At 40.4% G+C, this 21,740-nt stretch overlaps 1 protein-coding gene across 1 annotated transcript in view; it reads right to left on the minus strand.

Annotated features, from left to right (window-relative positions):
• Nucleotides 1-21,740, minus strand: part of adcy1a (adenylate cyclase 1a) — a 38,151-nt gene continuing 16,411 nt past the window's right edge. The window contains exons 8-20 of the mRNA XM_029500684.1: nt 20,669-20,824; nt 16,769-16,963; nt 13,308-13,405; nt 12,999-13,083; nt 11,783-11,872; nt 10,217-10,482; nt 9,953-10,079; nt 7,924-8,040; nt 3,789-3,935; nt 2,128-2,226; nt 1,624-1,738; nt 694-818; nt 1-330 (exon numbers count right to left, since the gene is read on the minus strand). Of these exons, the coding sequence (XP_029356544.1) occupies nt 1-330; nt 694-818; nt 1,624-1,738; nt 2,128-2,226; nt 3,789-3,935; nt 7,924-8,040; nt 9,953-10,079; nt 10,217-10,482; nt 11,783-11,872; nt 12,999-13,083; nt 13,308-13,405; nt 16,769-16,963; nt 20,669-20,824 (1,950 nt within the window). The remainder of the gene's footprint in view (nt 331-693; nt 819-1,623; nt 1,739-2,127; nt 2,227-3,788; nt 3,936-7,923; nt 8,041-9,952; nt 10,080-10,216; nt 10,483-11,782; nt 11,873-12,998; nt 13,084-13,307; nt 13,406-16,768; nt 16,964-20,668; nt 20,825-21,740) is intronic.

Genomic DNA, 21,740 nt, shown 5'->3' on the forward strand with positions numbered 1-21,740 from the left:
TCATACCGTTGCCGTGGGGACAGAGGGCAGGTACCTGGTAGTGCTGGTGGAGGCAGTAGGTTTGGCCACGGTCGGGCTTGGGGTCCTGATGGCAGTGTAGGTGATGATGGTCGGGGAGGGACTTAGTCTGGTACACACGCTGCTGTGGGCGAAGGCACTTGACCGACGCTCAGCATTGCCAGAATGCTGCTGTGTTTTAGACAGCCGTCCACCTCGTCTGCGCCCCTCCAGGAAGTAAGTGAGCATCTGACCTTTGCCTTTTACGCTGACCTGGCCACGACAGATGAAGTTGTAGTGGTCTGTGATAAGACGGTACACGTCTTCTGTGACCTGGACAGGAAACATGGACGCCTGATACTTGAGAAAAAAGACTAAAGTATCAGGGGTTAAAAATATTTTTGTTCACATTATATAAAACAAGATACTTGACCCCAGTCAAGCATTAAAGGAACAGGTTGGCCTTTTGAATCCTCAACTTTCAATTTAGTACCTAAAATGCATATTCTCAATTGGGCCCTTTATTCACTGTGTCTAGGTCTGACCTAAAATACATAAATTATCATATCATCATATCATTCAATTATCATGGATGGCAATATGGGTTGAAAAGTATGGCTATAAATCTGCACCCATAGTTAATCTCAAAAACGTCAAACAGAGGGAGAAAGTTTTTCGGTGACCGCAGAACTGCACCTGTATTTTTCCTTGTACTCCGGTACTGTCCATCCTGCTGGCCACGTTCACTGTGTTGCCCCAGATATCATACTGAGGCCTCCTGGCTCCGATCACTCCTGCCACTACTGGGCCGACGTTGACACCTGGAACGAGCACAAGCGGTGGCACCATGTGCAGAATCAACACTGATGTGCCAGCCCAAAGGGGGAAGCTTTATTTTATAGTCCCCCAATGACCTTTTTATTACTCCTGTGAGTGAGGGAGCAATTTTACTGTAATTTAAGACCATGTTGTGGGTCCTTTTTGTTATTTGGTGTTGACATTTTTGTGATACTAATACTGATTAAAATTCAAGATAACACTATCAGTAGGATGGCTATTGTAAGTATTAATCCACCTGTTACAAGCTCATGTTCTAGGTTTGCAAAACAGTCATACTAATTCTGCCATTTGAAAGACCTGTCACTAACAACTAAAGATTTTCTCTTCCTCTTCATCCTTGCAGCCACAGTTTTGGAAGTCTGGGATATGTGGGCCAAACCTGACCCGGGTTTGTTTAATCTGCACTTTCTGGAAATGGCATCGTGCGCAAATTACGGAAAGTGGTGTCTCTGCATAGTGGGTTCAGTTGAGCACACAAACATTTGCATTTTTTTTACACATGGAGCCCCACAGCTTGCAGACAGGATGGCACTGTGTTCACCAGGTTACAGTGGGATTAAACAAGGGCTCCAGTCGCAGGCTCCCCACAGGATACCCAACACAATAGAACCCAGAACTTCAGGTCTCGCTGTGACGAGTTTCCTGTAGGGGAATGGTCTTTCTGTGATGCATTTCCTACCGCATTTTCCGGCACCGACACTGACAGTGTCCAGTGCAATAGGTCAGACCGTCTAACACTAACGTTTGCATTGACCAGTGTTTGCATTTGTGTGTTTTCTCACTTACCCACTCTCAGGACAAAGTCATTGTAAGACTGGTAATTGATGGCATCCAGGACGTCGAACATTTCGATGGCAAAGTCTGACACTGTGCATAAATGCAAGGTGATGGACTTCTTTTCCTAAGTATCAGAGAAGCACACAAATATCAAAACACACACAATTATCCACAAACTCACTGACATCTGAAGTAGGAAGGGATATTAGCGTCTGTTTCAGTGTTCCGTGATATAATGTCAGCATTGTATTGGATTTAAAGAAACTCTATGAGTGCAGAATATGCTGACACCTCAGGGGCTGGCAAGCCCTTGTGGACGATTTGCGGAGCAAAAGGTGACAGGGGAAACATCAACAGCCAGACAATGATGAACTGGAAATACTAGGCCGCTCAAATATGCTGACTGTATTCTGAGCAGTTTCAAAATGTGTTTCTACCCTTCAAAAAGATGCACACATATAAAACATAAAAATTAAATCACAAAGGATGCAAATATAGCAGCTGCATGTATACCTCGGAGGCAGTTGTAGGAACCAGCCCTACTGCAGCCATATATGTACTGCCAATAGTCTTGATTTTCTCAATATCCCTATAGCACTCTTTGTCCATCAACTGCAGGGGAAAAGAGAAAAGGGATGAAAACAGGAGGAAAACATTACTAATCTTAATATTTCAGTAAACTGTCAGCTTAAGTTCATATATTTTATAGGCTGTGTTGGCAAACGGATCCAAACGTAATTTAAAACTGACTATTTTAGCATGTCTGAGTAAATTAGTGCTTTATGCTGCTGATTATAGATCCATGCAGGCCAAAAGTCATCTGTGAGTTATTCCCTATTTTGAAGAACTTTCCCAACCGTGACCAATGCTTATTATACTCCATCAATAAACACAGTATTTTCTAAAGCCTCAGTCTTTGAAAGTGACATTATGGCGTCACGTCGCACCAGACTTTCACCTCCAGCTTGTCCACAAGCAGAGCAGCAGGACATGAAACCTGCTGGAAAAATACATTGCAACCAGAATTACGTCCTCGCGGTTGTTATCCCTCCATCAGCCAGCCAGCCAAGCCACAGGAAATATGGTTACAATTTCCCCTTCCTCAGTTACAGCGTAGAATAATGACCAGAGGTGTTTCTTTTGATTTGATTATGAGGTGACAATAAACCTGTCATTTTATGGATCTTTTGTCATATTTGGTGTTTGTGAGTCATGACAAAACCTTGTTTTGTGAGGCCACAGTAACTTTAACTTTTGACCTTTGACTTTTAAATTCTAATCAGAGGTGACAAAGGTACTTATATTCTGTACTTAAGTAGCGGTCCAGATATGTGTGTAAAAAAAAAAATAGAAGAAAATAGAAGTACTGATTCAGCTCCTTTACTGAAGTAAAAGTAAGAAAGTACAGGCTCTGAAATGTGCCTTCAAAGTAAAAGTAAAAATGAATTTTTGCTGTTAATGACACACAATCTGTCCTTTGATAATTTCTGCAACAGTAGAAGTTCTCGGTTCTCTCTCTACTGTCCCCTCACTCACTTGACTTCTTCCTGCAGTTACCTGTCCCCCCCTCTTCTTCAAACCCTTTTTCCCTCTCTCGGTCCTCACGCCTTTTACGTATGCTTTTACTTCATGTGGTAATCTGTGGAGGTTTAAAAATAAAAGTAACACTTTACACTGTAAGGAGTAGAGTACATATTTTTGTGTATAAATGTAGGGAGTAAAAGTAAAAAGTTGTCTCAAGTAAATACTCAAGCAAAATACCGATACCTGAAAAATCTACTTAAGTACAGTAACAAAATATTTGTACTTTGTTACTTGTCACCTCTGATTCTAATCAATTTATCGCTGAGTAAAAATCAAGTGGCTACCCCATCAGTGCGTTATAGTCTGTTCTCTTCTAAAAAAAAATGAACATCATGTTGTGAAACTAGAGCCTTAGACAAAAACCTCATCAGGAAAATCTTTACTGAGCATATAAATCAAGGGAGATGTAAGGACATTTTCCCATAGACTTCAATTCAATATGTCTTCTTTTTACCACACATGGAGTTGCCCCCTGATGGCCATAGACAGAATGTAGGTCTCACTTCACAGCAACAGAATCAAGCTCCACTTTTACAAAAAAAAAAGTTTGCAGTTTATGAATGAAATGATTTCTGAAGCATTTTTCTCACCTCATCAAAGTCAGCGATGATCTCATTGAGCAGCCTCAGACATTCCACTCCCATGTTGTTTCCATCCAGCTCAATGTAGAAGTCATTGAAGTTGGCGATGGAGGCAAACAAGACTCCAACCTGAGCATAGGACTGGTAGTAAAGGTCCTGGAGGGGAGGAGGCTGAGTTCAGTCCATGCTCGCCTTATTAGCTGCACTCTGATGGTTTCAAGTTAAGCAGCTTGGTGAAGGACACAGTGAATCCCAATTAAAGGGTCAGTCTACACAAATTGCAAATAAACATTTGAACCTCAAATTACTGGGAAGAACTCATATATCAAGTCATTGTCTCACGTCACGTAGTTTGTTGAAGCTTCTCCACCAAATAAAGCTGGCTCAGGTACATATAGTAGATACATATACATTCAAATATATATATACAGTTTAATACAGGAAATGCTATGTTGATCGGGGATGGCGTTTTGAATAGAAAAAGGGTAAAAGTTGCGACAGCGAATTAAAGACCACCAGGTAAATACTGTTTTGTTTTTGTTGTCATTATGTTGGAGCAGTGAAACTTTGAATTCCAGGCAGCAGAGTCCCACTGCGTTGTGTTATGAATACAGTGTATGGGTGAACTTTATCCCAGAGGAAAGAGAGGAAGCCTTTCTATACACTGTCGCTCTGTGGGGTCACCAGTGTGCCGGAAACATACTTCCTGGCCTCAGTGTTTACTAGCCCGAGCCTCAGATGATCACTGGATTGTCTGATGCATAGCCTGTTGATTGTTCAGATATAAGAACAGCTTTATCTTTTTGCTGTTGTAAAATAAAAAAAAAAATAAATAAATAACTAAAAGTAAACAAACAAACAAATGCAAAAAAAACATGAAAAGATCAAAACCAACCAACTAATCAGAGCTGTCTGTGTGGCCATAACTGATGGATTTGTTTAATGTTTAACATAACCAGAGTAGTCTGTTTCTCTCAGATTGCAAAACAAGTAAAGCATTGGAAACATGAAGCCACGGCTCTGAGGATGCTCAGTGACATCTGCTCCAGTCCTGGAGATGTTTTAGACTAAACTACAATGTTTAAACAAAATGCACTTTTACAGGGGCAGAAAACAAATATGGTGATACAGGAAACACTTAAGGGTTTGTTCCAAGCACAACGGGCCTCATGGTGGTGTGTCAGCTGTGAGTGATCAGGCTTAGTTGAATTTTGGATTGCAGACCTAACAGGAGGCCTGCATTATAAATTGGGTTAAAAACACGGGACCATTTAACAGTTAAGAGGCTGACAAGTTGAGTTATGGGAAATGAATGACCCAGTATTTTCAGTGATTTACATAGATCAAAGACTTTGTCAGGACTCCTTACCCTTCTGCACTTTATTAAGTGCTTCAGTTTTTACATTGCCACTTCAGCTCAGCTAAACTTAAAACTCTGGTTCATAATAATCCTCTGTGTCCCTTTTATTCTTATTATTTTGTCATTCTGTATATTAGTCAAACCTCTGAGCTCTCTGGCTCATTGCAGTATGCTACAAAAACTTCATATTAATATTTAAAATATCAGGTTCAATTCAATTCAATTTAATTCAATTCAATTTGTCCTAATGAGTTTGTTTTTTTGGTTCACATTTACAGTCACCATCCTCATCAATATGAGCCTTCATGAAGCCAAATTATAACATTTCCTGTTTTATTCGTTTTCTTTTCTTTTTTCTTTTTTTTTGTGACTCAGAGATGTTGCTTATATCATTTCAGTTCAGCGTCACATCAGAACATCAGAACAGGTAATTCACACCTTTATCTGCTGTCACCTGAATTACTGGTTCCTTTTTTAAGAGAGTCACACATTTCAGGCCAGGCTCCAAACAAAAATATTATAAATATAACAAATATTTTGCTTTCTGGATGTTTATGTTCCACAATCCAGGTTCAAAACAAAGGGAAGTCAAGCTTTTAAAAAAAGTCTTCAGGGCCCACATGCATGTGCTGCTATTTCCTGTTGGTTTTATCTGTCTTGTTTTATTTTATATATTGATATATTTATATACTTTTATATTTAGTTATTTATTTTGTGTGTGGAGGTGCTTTATGCTTTTTTATTAGCAGAACTGTGTTTGAAAGTTTTTTTATAATCGTAATGAATACCAATATATGTATACATTTTTTCAATGGAGAAAAAGATTCTACATAATATTTTTCATGGGAGATAAAAAGATAAAAGATTAGAAGATTGTTTTATTTCCTGCATTATCTTGCTGTTAAATATAAAGATTTGGCATTAAATGACAAAAGGAATTAATTTTCTTCCAATTTAATGGTTTAATGCAAATTTTTGGTCTCAAATCTTTGTTGGTTTTTTGGCTCAGTATTTTATGATTCTGTCCATGTGATATAAATATAAATAGAATATTTCTCAATTGTATCACGTATAAATATATAACATTGGCTCATCGTCTTCCGCTTATCTGTTTCTGGGTCATGGTGGGTGCTGGAGCGAACCCCAGCAAATGCTCTGGGCGAGAGCGGGGTACACGCTGGGCAGGTCACCAGTCCATCACAGGGCCAACACACAGAGACAGACAGAGATGAACAACCAATCACACTCACACTCAGACCTACGGACAATTTAGAGTCACCAGTTAACCCAAACATGAGGTCTTTGGACGGTGGGAGGAAACCCACGTAAGCATCAGGAGAACATGTAAAATCCATGCAGAAAGACCCCAGGCCCCGGGAATCAAACAGAGCTAACCACTATGCCACCATCCTTCCCAATGTAAAATATATCAAATTCAATTGAAAACCTAACAGTAAGATTTCTATACCTTTATTTTGTATCACAAATAATATGCTATCTCAAATTTTAACGCCATTAAACATGGTCGGGAAACATAGCTGAGATATTTTCCCACATTGAAAACCAAATGTCTCATGGATGCTGAGAGAGCATATGTGCAATAAAGGAGTGTTATGATGGTCTACAAGGGCCAAACATGAATTCTTTAACCTACTCCAGTTTTAAAAAGGACTGATTTACTTACACAGTGAGTCATGTTTACATACAGGCCTGATAACCAGCTTGAAACAAAGCTCATAAGGTACACCACCTAATTATCATTGATCTGGTGATTAATGGGTCAACGGACACATCAAGGTCAAACCAGGGATGACAATTTTTTGCCAGGTAGTTTTGGCAACAGCTAAAAGTTTGAAAAAGATGAGAATAATTAAAAATAACAATCTGCACAGGTAATTTCTGTAACATCTCTGTTACAATTAATATTTTACAACTTTTGAAGATAACTTTAGCAAGATCCAGGCCTAAAATCAATAATCCTCTTGCTTTACATCTGGCCAACGAACAACATAGTAGTCCATCTATTCATGATATTTCTGTCAGTAATATATTTCTTGTTGGCTCCATTAGACACTGATGGTAAAAGTAAGAGCAATGTAGCACTTTATCAAAAGCATTACAGTACTTCCATAACAGTTGCTTTAAATTCTTATAGAGTTATAGAGAGAATTTCAATCGTTAAATGGCAATTAAATGTTTTATGACATTCCTGTGTTGAATTTCTGATTTCAAGATTTGTCTATGTGTGCCAACCATAATGCAAGATCACCCACCCCCACCCTAATATCACTGTGAAGGCCAGGGAAGAAAAATAACTACTGTCAACATCAGTGGAATTATTATATCTCAGGTCAGGGGTCAGTGGATAAAAAGGTCAGTTTAAATCTGCATAGCAGCAAGTAGGTCTGGAGTGACTGTGCCTCTACATCAGTGAGTATAGGCTGGACTGAGAGTACATTAACAGGAGATGTTACATCAAATACTGTTATGCTTTGCACGGCTGTTGCACTTTTCTCCTGTTTTTGTTTTTGTAAATATCTAATTGGGATTTCCTCTGCAGGACTTTAAATTATCATATGAAAAAAAAAAAAAAACTAAGAAAAAGTAAAATTCTCTGTGTGGTTGAACTTCCCTCAAGCAATAGAGCAAGAACTGCTGTCACCTTTCAAGCATATAAATGTCTGTTGGCCCATAAACCGGCAAACAAGCACCTCCTGTTTCCCTGCCTCCACCGGCTTCGGATGCTTTAACTCCTTTCTGACTGTGGATACCTGTCGGACTCACCATGTTCCTTGGGTTGGACATGAGGAAGTGTTGAGCCACGTGAGCCGGTAGCAGGTTGAACAGGATCCTCTTGTTGTCCAGTTTCACCTTCTCCATGTCATCTCGCTCCTCTTCCGCCTATACACAACACACAGGTGGACCATGAGGAAATGTCAAACAATAAACTTTTATTGTAGCCCAAAGCTCAAATGACAGCTGTAATTGCTCGTTCTTATCACTAGAGGGAGATAATGATTTGCAAACAAGACAAATGTTCACCGTCATTCTTAAAATAGAAACACTTTCATGATCCACTGAGACTGTGCAAGCCTGTGCATGTAAACAAACAACAGCACAAAACAACCACAGGAGTAGACACATCATATCATGAAAATTTCAATTTAAAATGTAATCCTTAAAATAAAATAAAAGTGCAATAATATTTCAACCCTTTCCCCTGAAAAATCTAATTTTTTGAATGAGCTAAAATTTCTTTTTCTATGAAAATGATTTGTCCTATCCTTTTACTTAAGTTTATCAGAGTTGGATGAACAAAGGTATGAATACATATTGAAAATAAATAAATCGTCACATTAATAGAGAAGAACAAAGTTATTGATACAATCACTCGTTAAATATTTTAGCATGGTGTTCTTGGAGACATTCATATTGTTGCACAAATATACAATGATAATAATGATACACAGAGGATCTTAACAGGGAGACTGGGCAAGAAAATGTTCATGATTATGTCTAAAAGCTCCACTTGATTCTGACTGATTAGATTTTAAGGCTGATGCAGATTTAATGTTTAAGAGATCATTTCAAAAATCAGTGACATCAGCATGAATTAGTTTGTGTTTTCAGAAAAAAAAATATAAAAAAAACAATAATCTGGAAAAATGTTATTCTCACAACTAGTTGAAGCATTTTTCACACACTAACTTAAAATGTCATTCACACGCTCGTCAACACTCGCCACAGTGGATGATAAAATGATTTTCTGCCATAAATAAAACAAAATGCTGTATATAAAGACACTTGAACAAGACGAGTCAGGAATTGAACCATCATCCAAATAAGTACAGTGTTGTGACCCCTTAAATGAACAAACCAGTTAGAGCTGAACAACTTTGTTGCACGCTGACAGATGTGTGGGAATCAAACTACCATCATCACACGCAGTCAAGCTCAGGCTTTTTTACGAAACAACTTCCCCTAAAAGACGGGAGCAATTTAGTGTCTCTGTGACATTTAGCTCTGAACCATCTGAGACTGAAGTACCAACACTATAAATAAGATAAACAGTTTGGAAACCTAAACTTGAGCTCCTTATGTAACTCAAATAAAGACAAAAATAGCTTGTTAATAACTTGTTCCTTTTCATTGTCCAAGAGATCTTTGGATCCAGAACCACAGCCTTATGAACTCATGACATTTATCATCACAGCTGCCGCTGAAGTGTAATATAAATTTGATACCAATAGAGATTACAGATCTGATCTCATCTTATTTTTGGTTTCTCAATGTGAGAAAGAGTCAAGCTGGAATATCTTCCAAGGATGCCTTGTGGCCCTCATTGACCCCTCACATGAGGGGTTTTATTAAGTCCCCAGACCGCCATGAACCAGCCAATATTCCCAGAAATGATTGTTTGATGAATTAATTAAAGGCCAGAAAATCAATAGGAAAAAATTCTGCCAATGAATTTATTGAAAGACCAGCTAGCAGACTCTTAAACGCGGGACTGGAACTCATGAGAGCTCATGGCTGATATAATCAATGGTGAAAAGTTTGAATGTGCACCTAAATGTGGGCCCCAAATTTGTGGAGTACAACAGGGGGATTTGGGGGTCTCCTGAGGCCTTGGGTTCACTAGCCTTCAAGTTTGATGACAAAAAGTCAAGGATCAACAAGCTGTTGCCAGCAGCCAGTTGAGGCTTGATGGATCAATTACATACATAATGACCAAATCAGATTTTTTTAAAAAGCACAAGAGTTCTGGATGTAGAAACAGAAGCCTTTAACTCACATAAGCAGTGACACATACCTGAGTTGCCCAGAGATAGTCCAGCCGCAGCTTTAGGTCCAGTTGCCTTGAATGAAGAGCCAGAGCTCCACAAAACAACAAGACAGCTAAAACAGGGTCGTAACCACGCGTGTGGAGAAAGCCACCACTGAAAGACAGACCAAAGGGTTAAAAATCAATTGCTGGTTAAATACAATCGGAAGCTGGTCATCAAACCAAATAAGATGACACCAGACACACATCTTTTGTACATTAACCAACACGTCACATGCATTTCAGTCTCACCCCACAGCCTGGTGATAGCTGCTGGTCTCCATGACAACGGTGTAGGTGACAGAGAGGAGGAGGAGCAGGAGGATCTTGGGGAGCGAGGACACTCGGAGATAGGGGGTGACAGTGAGGGTGCCAGCCATGCAGGACAGCAAGGCGTATGCCATGTTGGGACAAGCTCTGTCCACTGCTGTGCTGTTGGAAAGGCCCATGTCTGCAGGTACGTCCTCCTCAGAGTGGCTGGAGTTGGTCTCAGCCTTCCCCCAAGGAATGCATCCCACCTGGAGGTGGGCGCGGAGTGGGTGAATGAAAATCAATACATACATCCATACATAACAATTTTTTTATTATTGAAACATGTACACAACGATGAGTAACCAGATAATCAACAAAATTAGTAGTTAACATCACTAATTCCTTATGAGAGGGCCAGATAGCTGCTTCCCTTTATCCATATTTATGCTACTACTATGGTATCAGAGAAGTCTGCATCTTAGGCACACACACACACACACACACCTGCAGCTGTCACCTGTAGCTCCAGGGTTGCTGTGACAAAGCCCTGAGAGCAGGCAGAGAGCCCAAAGCCAGCTGATTTTTGGCTCTGTGAAGCCCTCAAATTACGGTGACTTCCGACAAAAAGGTAACTCCTATCAGAGAACTGATCTCTACAACAAGTTCCTGAAGCAGTATCTGGCTTTTGGTGTTTCTGGAGCCTAAAATATGGACAAAGAGCGATGTGCTCAGCTCTCAACCACTCCACTCAGCTCTCCAGCAAAGCTACACACCACTCTGAACATTCCACACTCATTAAAAACTGATAATTTGTAAAAGTTGGGCATGCTACTTTAACATTTGCGGCCCAAAAAGTATAAAAGAAATGAAATGAAATAGCTGAAAACGCTGATGAATAGACATTTTAAAATTTGAATGGAGTCTGTAGCTGTAATGGACCTCTATAGCTACAAAGGTCCATTGACTCTATGCAGGGCCCAGAGGCACTAAAAAGAAACACGCAGGATTACCGTAGTGACTCTGGGCTCTGTGCCTCTATGCAGGGCCCCAAGGCACTAATTATTTCAAAGCACCGCTTTAATGGTTCAAGGCTACAGCTGGCAGTATCATCCAATCTCTACTGTACATTCCAGCTGGTACACTTCAGTACCGTGTTTTGCACATATAGTAGTCACACACACACACATACACACACGCTTACAGCAGCGGATTTGTGCCGAAAATATTTTAATGGGTATTTTACACTTGAGCAAGAAGAGTTGTATTCTTCTGAGACTGTGCAGCTCCATCTGCTCAGCTGTTGGCATCTAAAGAGTCTTGTAAACTGCACAGTATTCTGGATGAACAATGAATTGATGACAATGTTTTTAACTCATTTAAATGCATTTTTTTTTTTTTTTTATCATGCTCTCTATTCTTTTCAGGTGTTACGCGATGGCATAATACCAAATATTTAATCCATTCTATTATTTAGTGTATTTGGTGAAATTATTATTGAAACACTTTAAACAGACTTTATTAAGTATTTTTACCTTTCCTTTCCTCATTTTTGATTTTTTTACTCACCACACAGGCCTGGGTGACAGAGTATGTGAGCAGAGCGAGGAACACACACAGCATTGTTCGTATCTCGATGGTGAGGCAGCCTGGTTGGCACTGAAACCAGAGGAAAGAGTCGAGGAGAAGGGGGAAGGAGAACAGGATGAGTCACTGAATGAAGCACCTGTTTTTCTGCCTCAATAACATTTTGGAGACGTTGTTAGCCAGGAGTGGCAAGTAAATGGGCACATTTTGTGGTGTAGTTCATTATGTTGCGCAGGCTTATTAAAGGAGAGGCTTAACCCTATAAAACTTGACCCAAAAAATAACGGACAGAACATTTCTTTAATCTGAAGTCTTTATTTGCAATGCAAATAAATGCAAAAATTAAAGAAAATAAAAGAAAAAAATAATTGCATATTTGCTTTTTTGTTTATACCATATTTGTTACAGTGATGGGGAATTACACCCATTTCCGGCAATAACAAGAACTTTTCTCTTTGGTCATCTGTAACAGCTGCATCTTTATTTTTTATTTATTTTTTTTTTATGAATGTATCTTATATAATACGCATACCATTATAGGGTTATAGAAGATGATGACAGTTCAATGTTGGCTGATGCCACACTGTCATATAGGCTGTATGAATGAATCTGCCCTGGTTAAAAAACAGTCTACAACTGCACCCAGCACAACTACAAGGCTGACTGCAAAGCAGAAACCTTGTACTTATGGCAAACCTGTGACAGCACCCAGTTTTCATGTGTTCTTATAGCATTCTCATGATTCTCATGTTTTTTCAAGGTAAATAATTAACCAACTTTTATCTATGTGTGCAGCAGGTTAGCATTAAGATTGACAGCATGAGCCGCAGGCTGGACTCTTCCCATATGTAAAAAAAAAAAATCCACCCACTCATTAAAGAAATGTGACTTGACAATTTGATTAAGAGGTTTAAGGGTGCTGACAGATTCATTTTGTACTTATGCTTAGCTAACCTTGTTTTAACCCTGGCTTAATATTAGTGATATTAATATTATGAGGGAGTCAATTTATATTTGAGCTGAATGATAGAAAACAAATTAGCCACAATTGTTGACTAATTGTTTACCTGCAGCTAAGTGTTAGTTTTGGGTTGTTTTTTTTAATGAGGTAAAGAGGGTGGTAATAATGTGAAAAAAGTTCATCTTCTCCATTCAGATCAGACCAATTTTTGAGGTGAATCCTGCTGAGAGGTCTTACCTGAACACTGGTGAGATGCAAATACATGACACAGGCCACATGGAAACAGACGCACAGCACCAGCAGCAGCAGCACCAGCATCCCCCTGAAAGACCAGAGGACAGACAAGATGAGAGACCCAAGTGAGAAGGGCTCCCCTTGCTTCATACTGACTGCGAGGAAAGCTCCTCCTGTCCAGCTGTCTCAGCACACCTGGCAAGATGATCCAATTATTCTCCGTCAATGGATGATATGCAAATGTGGAAGAGTCTGTGTGTTGTTTTATGTGAATTTGTGTGTGTGTGTGTGTGTGTGTGTGTGTGTACTTACTGTGGGATCATTAGCAGATAGATCAGGCCAAACAGTGCAGCAAGGATCAGAGAGAGAACCACAGCACTGATGAAATGATCGTCATAAACCTGGTGATACTAAGAAAGCACAAAGCAGAGAGAAAATGGAATGTGCGAAGCATCTATTCATCCATCTCCTCTGCGTCCGAGTCTATACAGAGTCAGAGAAATAACTCTCCATGGGGAATTCTCACCCTGCTTGGAAGAAGAACGTTGCTAAACTTACAAATAGCTCCTTCCTTCTGCTCTCTCTTATCTGTTTTTTTGCAGGATGCAGCAAGTAGGTTGTTCATCTCTGTATGTCGGCCCTCTGATGGACTGGTGACCTGTTCAAGGTGTACCCCACCCTCACCCAGAGTGAGCTGGGATTGGCTCCGGCACCCCCCACAACCCAGAAGCGGAAAAGCGGAGATGGATGGATGGATGCAGCAAATATGTATGTGGATCTTCAGTATGTCTTGTCCATACATCAGGGGAGAATTGTATGCCTGCAAATCTTTTAAGAGCCTCACCACCCATCCTTCCATCGTATCTCAGAGAGCTCATAGTTCCTTACAGTCCTAGCGGGCCACTCTGCTCTCTAGATGGAGGTTTACTTGTGGTTCCTAGAGTCTCCAAGAGTAAATCTGGAGGCAGATCTTTCAGTTATCAGGCTCCTCTTCTATCGAACCAACTTCCAGTATCGGTCCGGGGGCGGACTCTAGTAATTTTCAAGATCAGGCTTAAAACTTTCCTGTATGACAGAGCTTATAGTTAAAAAGTTAAAGTCCATCTACTCTTTAGCTATGTTGCTGTAGGCCTATGCTGCTGGGGGAAGGACTGAGCTTTTTTCTTTCTCTCTCTCTCTCTCTGTCTGTCTCTCCCTGTCACCCTCTCTCTCCCTCTCCCTCTTTCTCTCTCCCTCCCTCTCGCTCGCTCTCCCTCCTCCCCCCTTGCATGCACTGATAAGAACCATCCTTCTTAAAAAACACAGTTTCACCCAGTTCTAAGCATTTATACTGCATTTACTAACCATGTTCTGCCAAAGTCTCTGTCTCTCCCAGTTCCTCTCCTCTCTCTCCCTGTCCTCATCCTGCAGGTGGTGACTCATCGCCATCCCATGTTCCTGGAACACCTGCTGGTCCCATATTTCATGAATTCTGTATTACAGCTCAACTCCATGAACCTGCCTACACCCTCCCCCTCCAATGCCTATCTCACTCTCTCTCTCTCTCGCTCCCACTCTCAACCCAACCAGTCGAGGCAGATGGCCGCCCCCCCTGAGCCTGGTTCTGCTCGAGGTTTCTGCCTCTTAAAGGAAGTTTTTCCTTGCCACTGTTGCCAAGTGCTTGCTCATCGGGGGATCTGTTGGGTCTCTTTAAATCATATTATAAAGAGTTTGGTCTAGACCTGCTCTACATGTAAAGTGCCTTGATGTAACTTTGTTATGATTTGGCGCTATACAAATAAATCTGATTTGATTTGATTTGATTTGACTACTCATGTCCTTGTAGACCTGAAGGGATGCCAAGTATAGGGATTTTCTTAATGCACCCTTCAATAGCATGACAGCATTGACAAATAGGTGCTTACACGGTCAATGTCACTGTTGAGATAATGTAAAGGCATTGCAATGCTTGTGACTCGAGCATTATATTGCAACTGTATTTGTGGTCTGTACAATCTACGTGTACGCCATGCATAGCGCAATCTATGTTTGGCATGAAATATCTATACAGATACAGACTCCCTCTGGAGTGATGTGGCAGTGGGGTGTGTTTTCATTTGGATCATGCCCAGAATACCGCCAATATTAAGCTCCTAGGGGGCATCACAATCAGATTCCCCCAAACAGCAGCTCCGAATGTTAAGAGGAGGCAGTTTTTCTCTGTGGTCATCCTGGATATTTAGACTCCAGATATTAACTCTCAGGGTGAGCCCTAAGATCCTATGAGCTCATATGTCCATGTCCGCAAGCTTGTCCTTCTGGTTGGTCCCAGAAGATGAACCACAGAAGGTATCTGGAGTGTCGCTTTACTCTACCATGACCCCTCTGATGGTCACTATTCCTGACCTCCGTTCTCATGCTCTACCTTACCTTTGTGAACAATACCCAAAGAACGCATTGGCATCCTTCAAGTGAGGCAAGAGCTCATTTACTGTGTGAGTAGCAGTTAAATGAAGACAGAAGGGTGGGAGTTCCCTAATTATTACATACTTTAAATCATTCAGATCACTGCTCATAAGGTTGGAAAAACAGTGCAGTAACTATGCCCAAAGTTTTTCAAAAATGACTCATTTTGTAATCTTGTCTTTGTTGACTTCTGGTTTCATTTTTAAGCTGGTTGCAATGTTGTACCACAGACTGGCTGTACTGTACAGGTGAATCTCACTGGCTTAGTTTCAGAGGAACAGTCTCCTATGTGAACTTGAATGTTTGGTTCTCTAGTTGGTACACTAGCTAAAGAATCAACATCATTGCTTGTGTCAAATATGAATTGTGATGAATTCAAGCATTAGTTGCAACAATATGCCAGAGCTGGAGAATGTTGATGGATTAAACCTGACAGCATCCTTCATTCTTCTTTGATTTGACAAACCACAAGTTCATTCAGTAAAATCTCCATGAGAGCATGATATTAAGTAATCAAAATTCAAAAGAGCAGCTGACACTCATTGAATCTCAACCTCTGGGTTGTTTCATTTGCTTTGATCACAGTCTGGAAAGTTATTTTTATTTATGAAAGAGATAAAAAGAAAAAATGTTTTGCATCTAATTTATCAGACTGTCACATCCTGGAGAGGCTGGATTTATTGAAAAACACATGGTGTTTCTTGTGCATGAAAAAATAACTTCTAAAGATCTTGTGTATGAATTTGTGTAAATGATATATGTCCTGGACTCCACCAACACCAGATGAAAGAAATCTTTTTAGTGTGCTTGATTGGGAGTAAATAAACTTGGCATATTCCTGAACAATCAGACATAATAGATATGTAAAAAAAAGAAAAAATGTACAATTATTTTGTTTGTTTGCAAAAGGTTTTAATACCTTTGCTACCAGTTTGCGATTGGCTACACGTACTCTTCTTTATGGCTCAACCCACACACACATAGGAGAAAGATATCACGTGTGCTGTTCAGACGTTCCCAAATCATTATCTGAGCCACCTCCTGAGAGGGTGGGTGGATTCCTCAGACACACACATCAGAGCAAACAGACGTAGGAAGGAGAATGGGGTGAAAGAGAATTAGAGGCTGTGTAGGGTGTGTGTAAATGAGGGAGTAAGGCGAAGAGGAGAGACTTGGGGGGTGAGCGATGAGGGTTGCAGTCATGACACATTACCTTATATGTAATGTATTTATATACTGTATTTGTCCTTTGTGAATATGAACCCAAGCTGCTGCCCTCTTCAGATGACCAGTGTGTGCAGTCAGTGTGTTCATGTGTGTGTCCTCACCCTGCACTCCCTGTCTTTGGTCCTGTAGAACAGCGTGATGTAGTTGAAGTCTGATTTCTCTGACTCAGTTTGCCTCGCCTCAATGAGCCGCCCGATGTAGCGGTTGACTCGTGTTCCTGGTGAGTGCTGCACGGCGGTGGCTGAAAAGGATGTCCGGTTCCTCAGCTTCTCTGATGCGGTGCGGAGGGCCCGCCGCTGTCAAGGCGCCCAAACAAGCCACACAGTCAATCTCTGCAGAGGCCAGATGTAAGACCTCAGGCCCCAACACTTCTACACCTCGGCAGGTTCTCACCGTTACTCTTCAATATATCAGACATACATTGGCCAGAATTGGTCCAGATGTGGAAGTAACATGGTGTACAGATTTGGGCTGCAGTGTATACTGGGAAAGAAAGAAAACAGGCCTGCAGCTCCTAATGTGTACACCAACATGTGTTAAATACATATAATTAGAACGCTACAGCAACATTGGTAGCTTTGTAAAACTAAGTAAACTAATTACACTGGACTGAGCCTCTAACAACATGATGAGAAGGCAGAAATTGAATTAAAGTATAAAATCAAACAATAATCAAAAGGAGGTGACTAATTATATGTTTTAAATGACTGTCGAAAACACAGGCTCATGTTCTTATGCAAACTGTTGCACCGTCTGGGATTCCCCCCCAAAAAAAAAGCCACTCAGTAAAACTCGGATTGTTACTTGGTTCTCGGTGGTGGGAAGCGTTAAAGAGCTGTAACAAATAACAAGATTTTTGAGTTTGATTTTGACACAGCACAAGGCGTCTCTGCAAGAAGGCAAGAATGTGGGCGTCTCCTCTAATGACTCCAATGACTGGACAGCTGTTGAACAGCAGCATTCTGCACAAACGGCAAATGGGAAAAATGCAAGCCTGCTAAGGTCAGCAATACTAAATTCCTTGTTTGGAAGAATATTTGTGCAGTGATCCATCTTGAAGAGGAGTTAGATGCTCTTCAGCTTTATTTAGCTACTGAATGTATGGACACTTGGTTTGGGATGCACAGATGTAGTTAATGAGATGATGATGGTTCTGTTCCTTTTAAGTATCCCAGTAAACAGATAAATTGGGATCGGTTTTGTCCTGAAATAAAGCCACTTATCAAATTGTGCACAAAGGAGGCAGAGAAGCCAATGCAGTATACAATACGGCATTTAGGTATAGATATTATTGTCAGCAGTGCAAAGTGTTGTTGGTGATAGCTACTGTACCGCTCTGCTCTACACTGTGTAGTTGTGTGTGGTCTTAAAATTTACACCTGCCTCTGTGAAAGTAAATTAAAAATACTGTCTCTCACACATTCAGTCTCACTGGAGGTGATAAAAGAACTATAACATAAATCTGCTCCTACACTCTTTAGTTCCTACAGTTCGACATCTACCTGAACAAATCATTTACCCTTATTTTCATCCTCCATCCTTGTTTTAGTGCAGTGCCCCTTAACAGGAATAGGGTAAGAACTAACAAAGGCAATTTCTAAAAAGTAAACAGAAAAAAATGTCTGAATATGTAATAGACGCTGAGTAATGAATAAATGCATCTGACTGGTTAAATTTTAACAAGGAGAACACACAGAAAGGCCCCATGCTGGGAACTGAACCTGCAACCTTCTTAATGTGGGGCAATAGCGCTAACCACTATGCGGATGTGCTGCCCACATTGGATTCTGCCTAAAAGTAAGACTTATGTGTTTTACTGAACTTTTACTTGAATATATATATATATATATATATATATACATACAGTACAGCCCAAAAGTTTGGACACACTTTCCTATTCATTTATATATATGTTGTCTACTGCAAGAGATCCCTGTGCTGATGACCTCTCCAATGACCTTCAGTACTTGGTCATGGAGCCAACAGTAGCACCCATCTCCCAGTGCTCTTGGGCAACTGCTCATGATATGCTCCAGCAGTTCTCCTCTCTGGCAGAATGGGCACAGTGGAGTGCCTGCCAGGCCCCAGTGGAAGAGGTTGGATGGGCTGCGGAGGACGTTGTACTGACTGAACCAGGAACTGTCCACGATATCTTCCAGTCTTCTTTCTTTGATAGCACCTTAAAAACTCTGTCATCCATTGAACTTGTTTGTCAGTGTGTAGTTTGAGCAGAAGTGCTTCCCAGAGCTGCTTTTTTGAGGTAAACTTCTGCCCAACCTAATAGAGCTTACTTTTATGGATGTTCCACAGGTCCAACAGTGTTGAGGTCAGGTGATGATGGTGGCCCCATCATATTTTTTTTTCTCCCATTATGCTTATAGCAGCTGAGGTGTCAATGGTATTTTTTTGCCTCATGGGATGGTACATTGTCTTGCTTGAAAATTATTTTTTAGAAGGCATGGTTCTATTTTTTATACTGTGGCAGGAAATGAGCAGTTAGGAACTCCACATATTTTTCTGAGGTTTTTTTGAGAAATTCAGGCACCTTCAAGGGGACTAACAACTCACTTGTCCAGCCCAAAACATCACTCCACCATCCCCTTGCAGACGCTGCACTCTGTTGGGACATGGTGGCCATCCAACAACCATTTAGAACTTCATCGATCTGGGCCATATGGTGAAAACAGTTTGGTAATTAGTCCTCATATATTTCTGAGCCCACTGCAATCTCACCTTGTGGGCATTGGTTATAGGTGGCCAAAATATAGCTTTACACACATCAGCAGGCCTCTGGAGGATCCTGCATCAGGAGGTTCTTGGGACTCCAGAGGCACCAGAAGCTTCGAATACCTGTTTTTGACTCATCATTGGTTTTTTCGCAGTTGTTCTCTGAATACGATTAATTTGCCTGACAGAACCTTTCCTTAATACCCCTTTATCTGACCAAACCCGTCTGTTCTCTGAATCACACAAAAATCTTAGTGCAGTAGAATGATATCTCTTAGTTTTTAATGATAATACTTTATGGGCTTGAAAAAACTTGATTGATTTAGTGAATTTCCCCCTTTGATGGACCATTAATGGAGAGAGGCTTTTGGGGAAGCTGGTGCTCGCTGAGAAGCTGTTTGACCTTCAAAGACTGTACTTTTCTGAAAACCAAAAACTGCATTAAAATCTAAATTTATCATTCACTATTAGATTACTTAATATTCTTTGACCTAAACTATTTGGTGGTGTCATAATTCTATTATGAAATTTCCTGTGTTACAATGCTAGGATTTTAGTTACTTGGGTAATCATGTAACAATGTGGGTAATGCTATTAGAGAAGATAATAACAGGCAGTGAGTGATTACCAGTAGTCATAATGGAAGGTCTTCAGAATCATGAAGTACTATTGGCTAACTGAGCTCACACAGCCTGGTGGATTACAGCCTGTGGGCAAAATCTTACAGTTGGACCCAGTAATGTCACAACAGCAACTGAGGAAGGAACCAGCAGCGCTGCAACTGAGTCACTGCCATATCACAGTGGCTTCAAAAAATGAATTCACTTACACAGACAGCAACACCAGAATGGTCAGAAATCAATGAGTGTCTCAAACCTCACATAAGCATACAAACATTAGCAAAAATGTACACCCAGGCTGGAGCATATGGGTAATGTGTTTGGATGAAAAGTTTTTCATTATATCTATCCACTGGCCTATTTTCCAGCCATCAGTTGTAATGCAGGCATGCTGTGGTGTTTATGATGCTGCAGAATCTAGAAATCCAGATTAGTGTGTGTGTGTGTGTATGTATGTGTGACAGATTAGAAATCCAAGCAGGATTTCAATCCATCACAAATGGACATGTAAACCCAGTAAAGAGATTTTTTTTTTTTTTTTTTTTACTACGAATGCAGAAATATTCCTATCTACTCTACAATAATGGTGCACAGATGGATGCAAGCATAAAAGAGTGACCTATTTCTATATTAAGGTACACAAACGTCACACACCTTGTCATCATCCTCGCATGTCATGACGTTGGAGAAGGGGATCTCTGCCTTGAACATCTTTCTACAATGCATGAGCTGCACCAGCAGGTAGCACACTGTCTTGAACTTCATCCTCTTGGCTGGTTTGATGTCTGACAGAATCAGACCTGGGAAGATCTAGAAAAGAAAATGAGAACAGTGAGATGAACAAGGAAAAGAGGAGATGCAGAAAACAGTTTACGGGTCTGAAAATGTGCTCTGTATTATGTACTGACAATTTGTCAGTATCATAAGCAACCAGTGAATTCCGTTTAGCTCACACATTTTTCATTCAAAGTAAAAAACTATTATGGATAGTTTCGTCTCTCAAACAGCCTCTTACACAATTTTAGGATATGCAATTAAAAAATAATAGCTCAAAGGCTGCACATGGTTTAAAAGTAGATGTTAAAGATCCATTCGGCCTAAAGGTAGACCTCCATGTCTAGGTTTAGGTTCTATATAAATACTGTGACAGTATCAAAGGTCTAAGTCAACAGAGAAATACTCACAGCCTGCATTGATAAAATGAGCCTTAAAACCAGCTGTCAGGACTGGACATTGATGCCACAGCAAAACAGGTCAAGCCCCGAGCGCCACCCACCTGGACCCACCATCTAACATTGGACAGCTTGGTGTTTACCTAAAATCTGCTATATTGATTATATTGGCCAATCAAAGGAGGGGCTCAGTCTGGCATCAGATCGGCAGTGCAAGAATAATAGAGACAATAAATTGGACTTAAGTACATAAATGGCACATTAGCATTACCTAAGGTTATTTGTAGGAAGTTAAAATGCAATATAGATTTAAACTTATCGGAGAGTAGAAGCTAATATGGATCCAGCAGTTTGATTTCAAGAAAGTTGAACTTTCAGGACAAAACACAAATGCCTTTATTTATACAACAATGTTTCTATTACTTTAATATGAATCATTTCTTCTCTGTTGACCACCAAACCTCCAGTTTATTTACTTCCTGAGGGAGGTTAGATTGTTCAGGGATGGATGAAGAAAAGAAAGCATGACAGGAGAGATTGTGGGGCAACACTTA

Source organism: Echeneis naucrates, chromosome 4, assembly GCF_900963305.1.
Source record: "Echeneis naucrates chromosome 4, fEcheNa1.1, whole genome shotgun sequence".
NCBI classification, from domain to species: Eukaryota; Metazoa; Chordata; class Actinopteri; order Carangiformes; family Echeneidae; genus Echeneis; species Echeneis naucrates.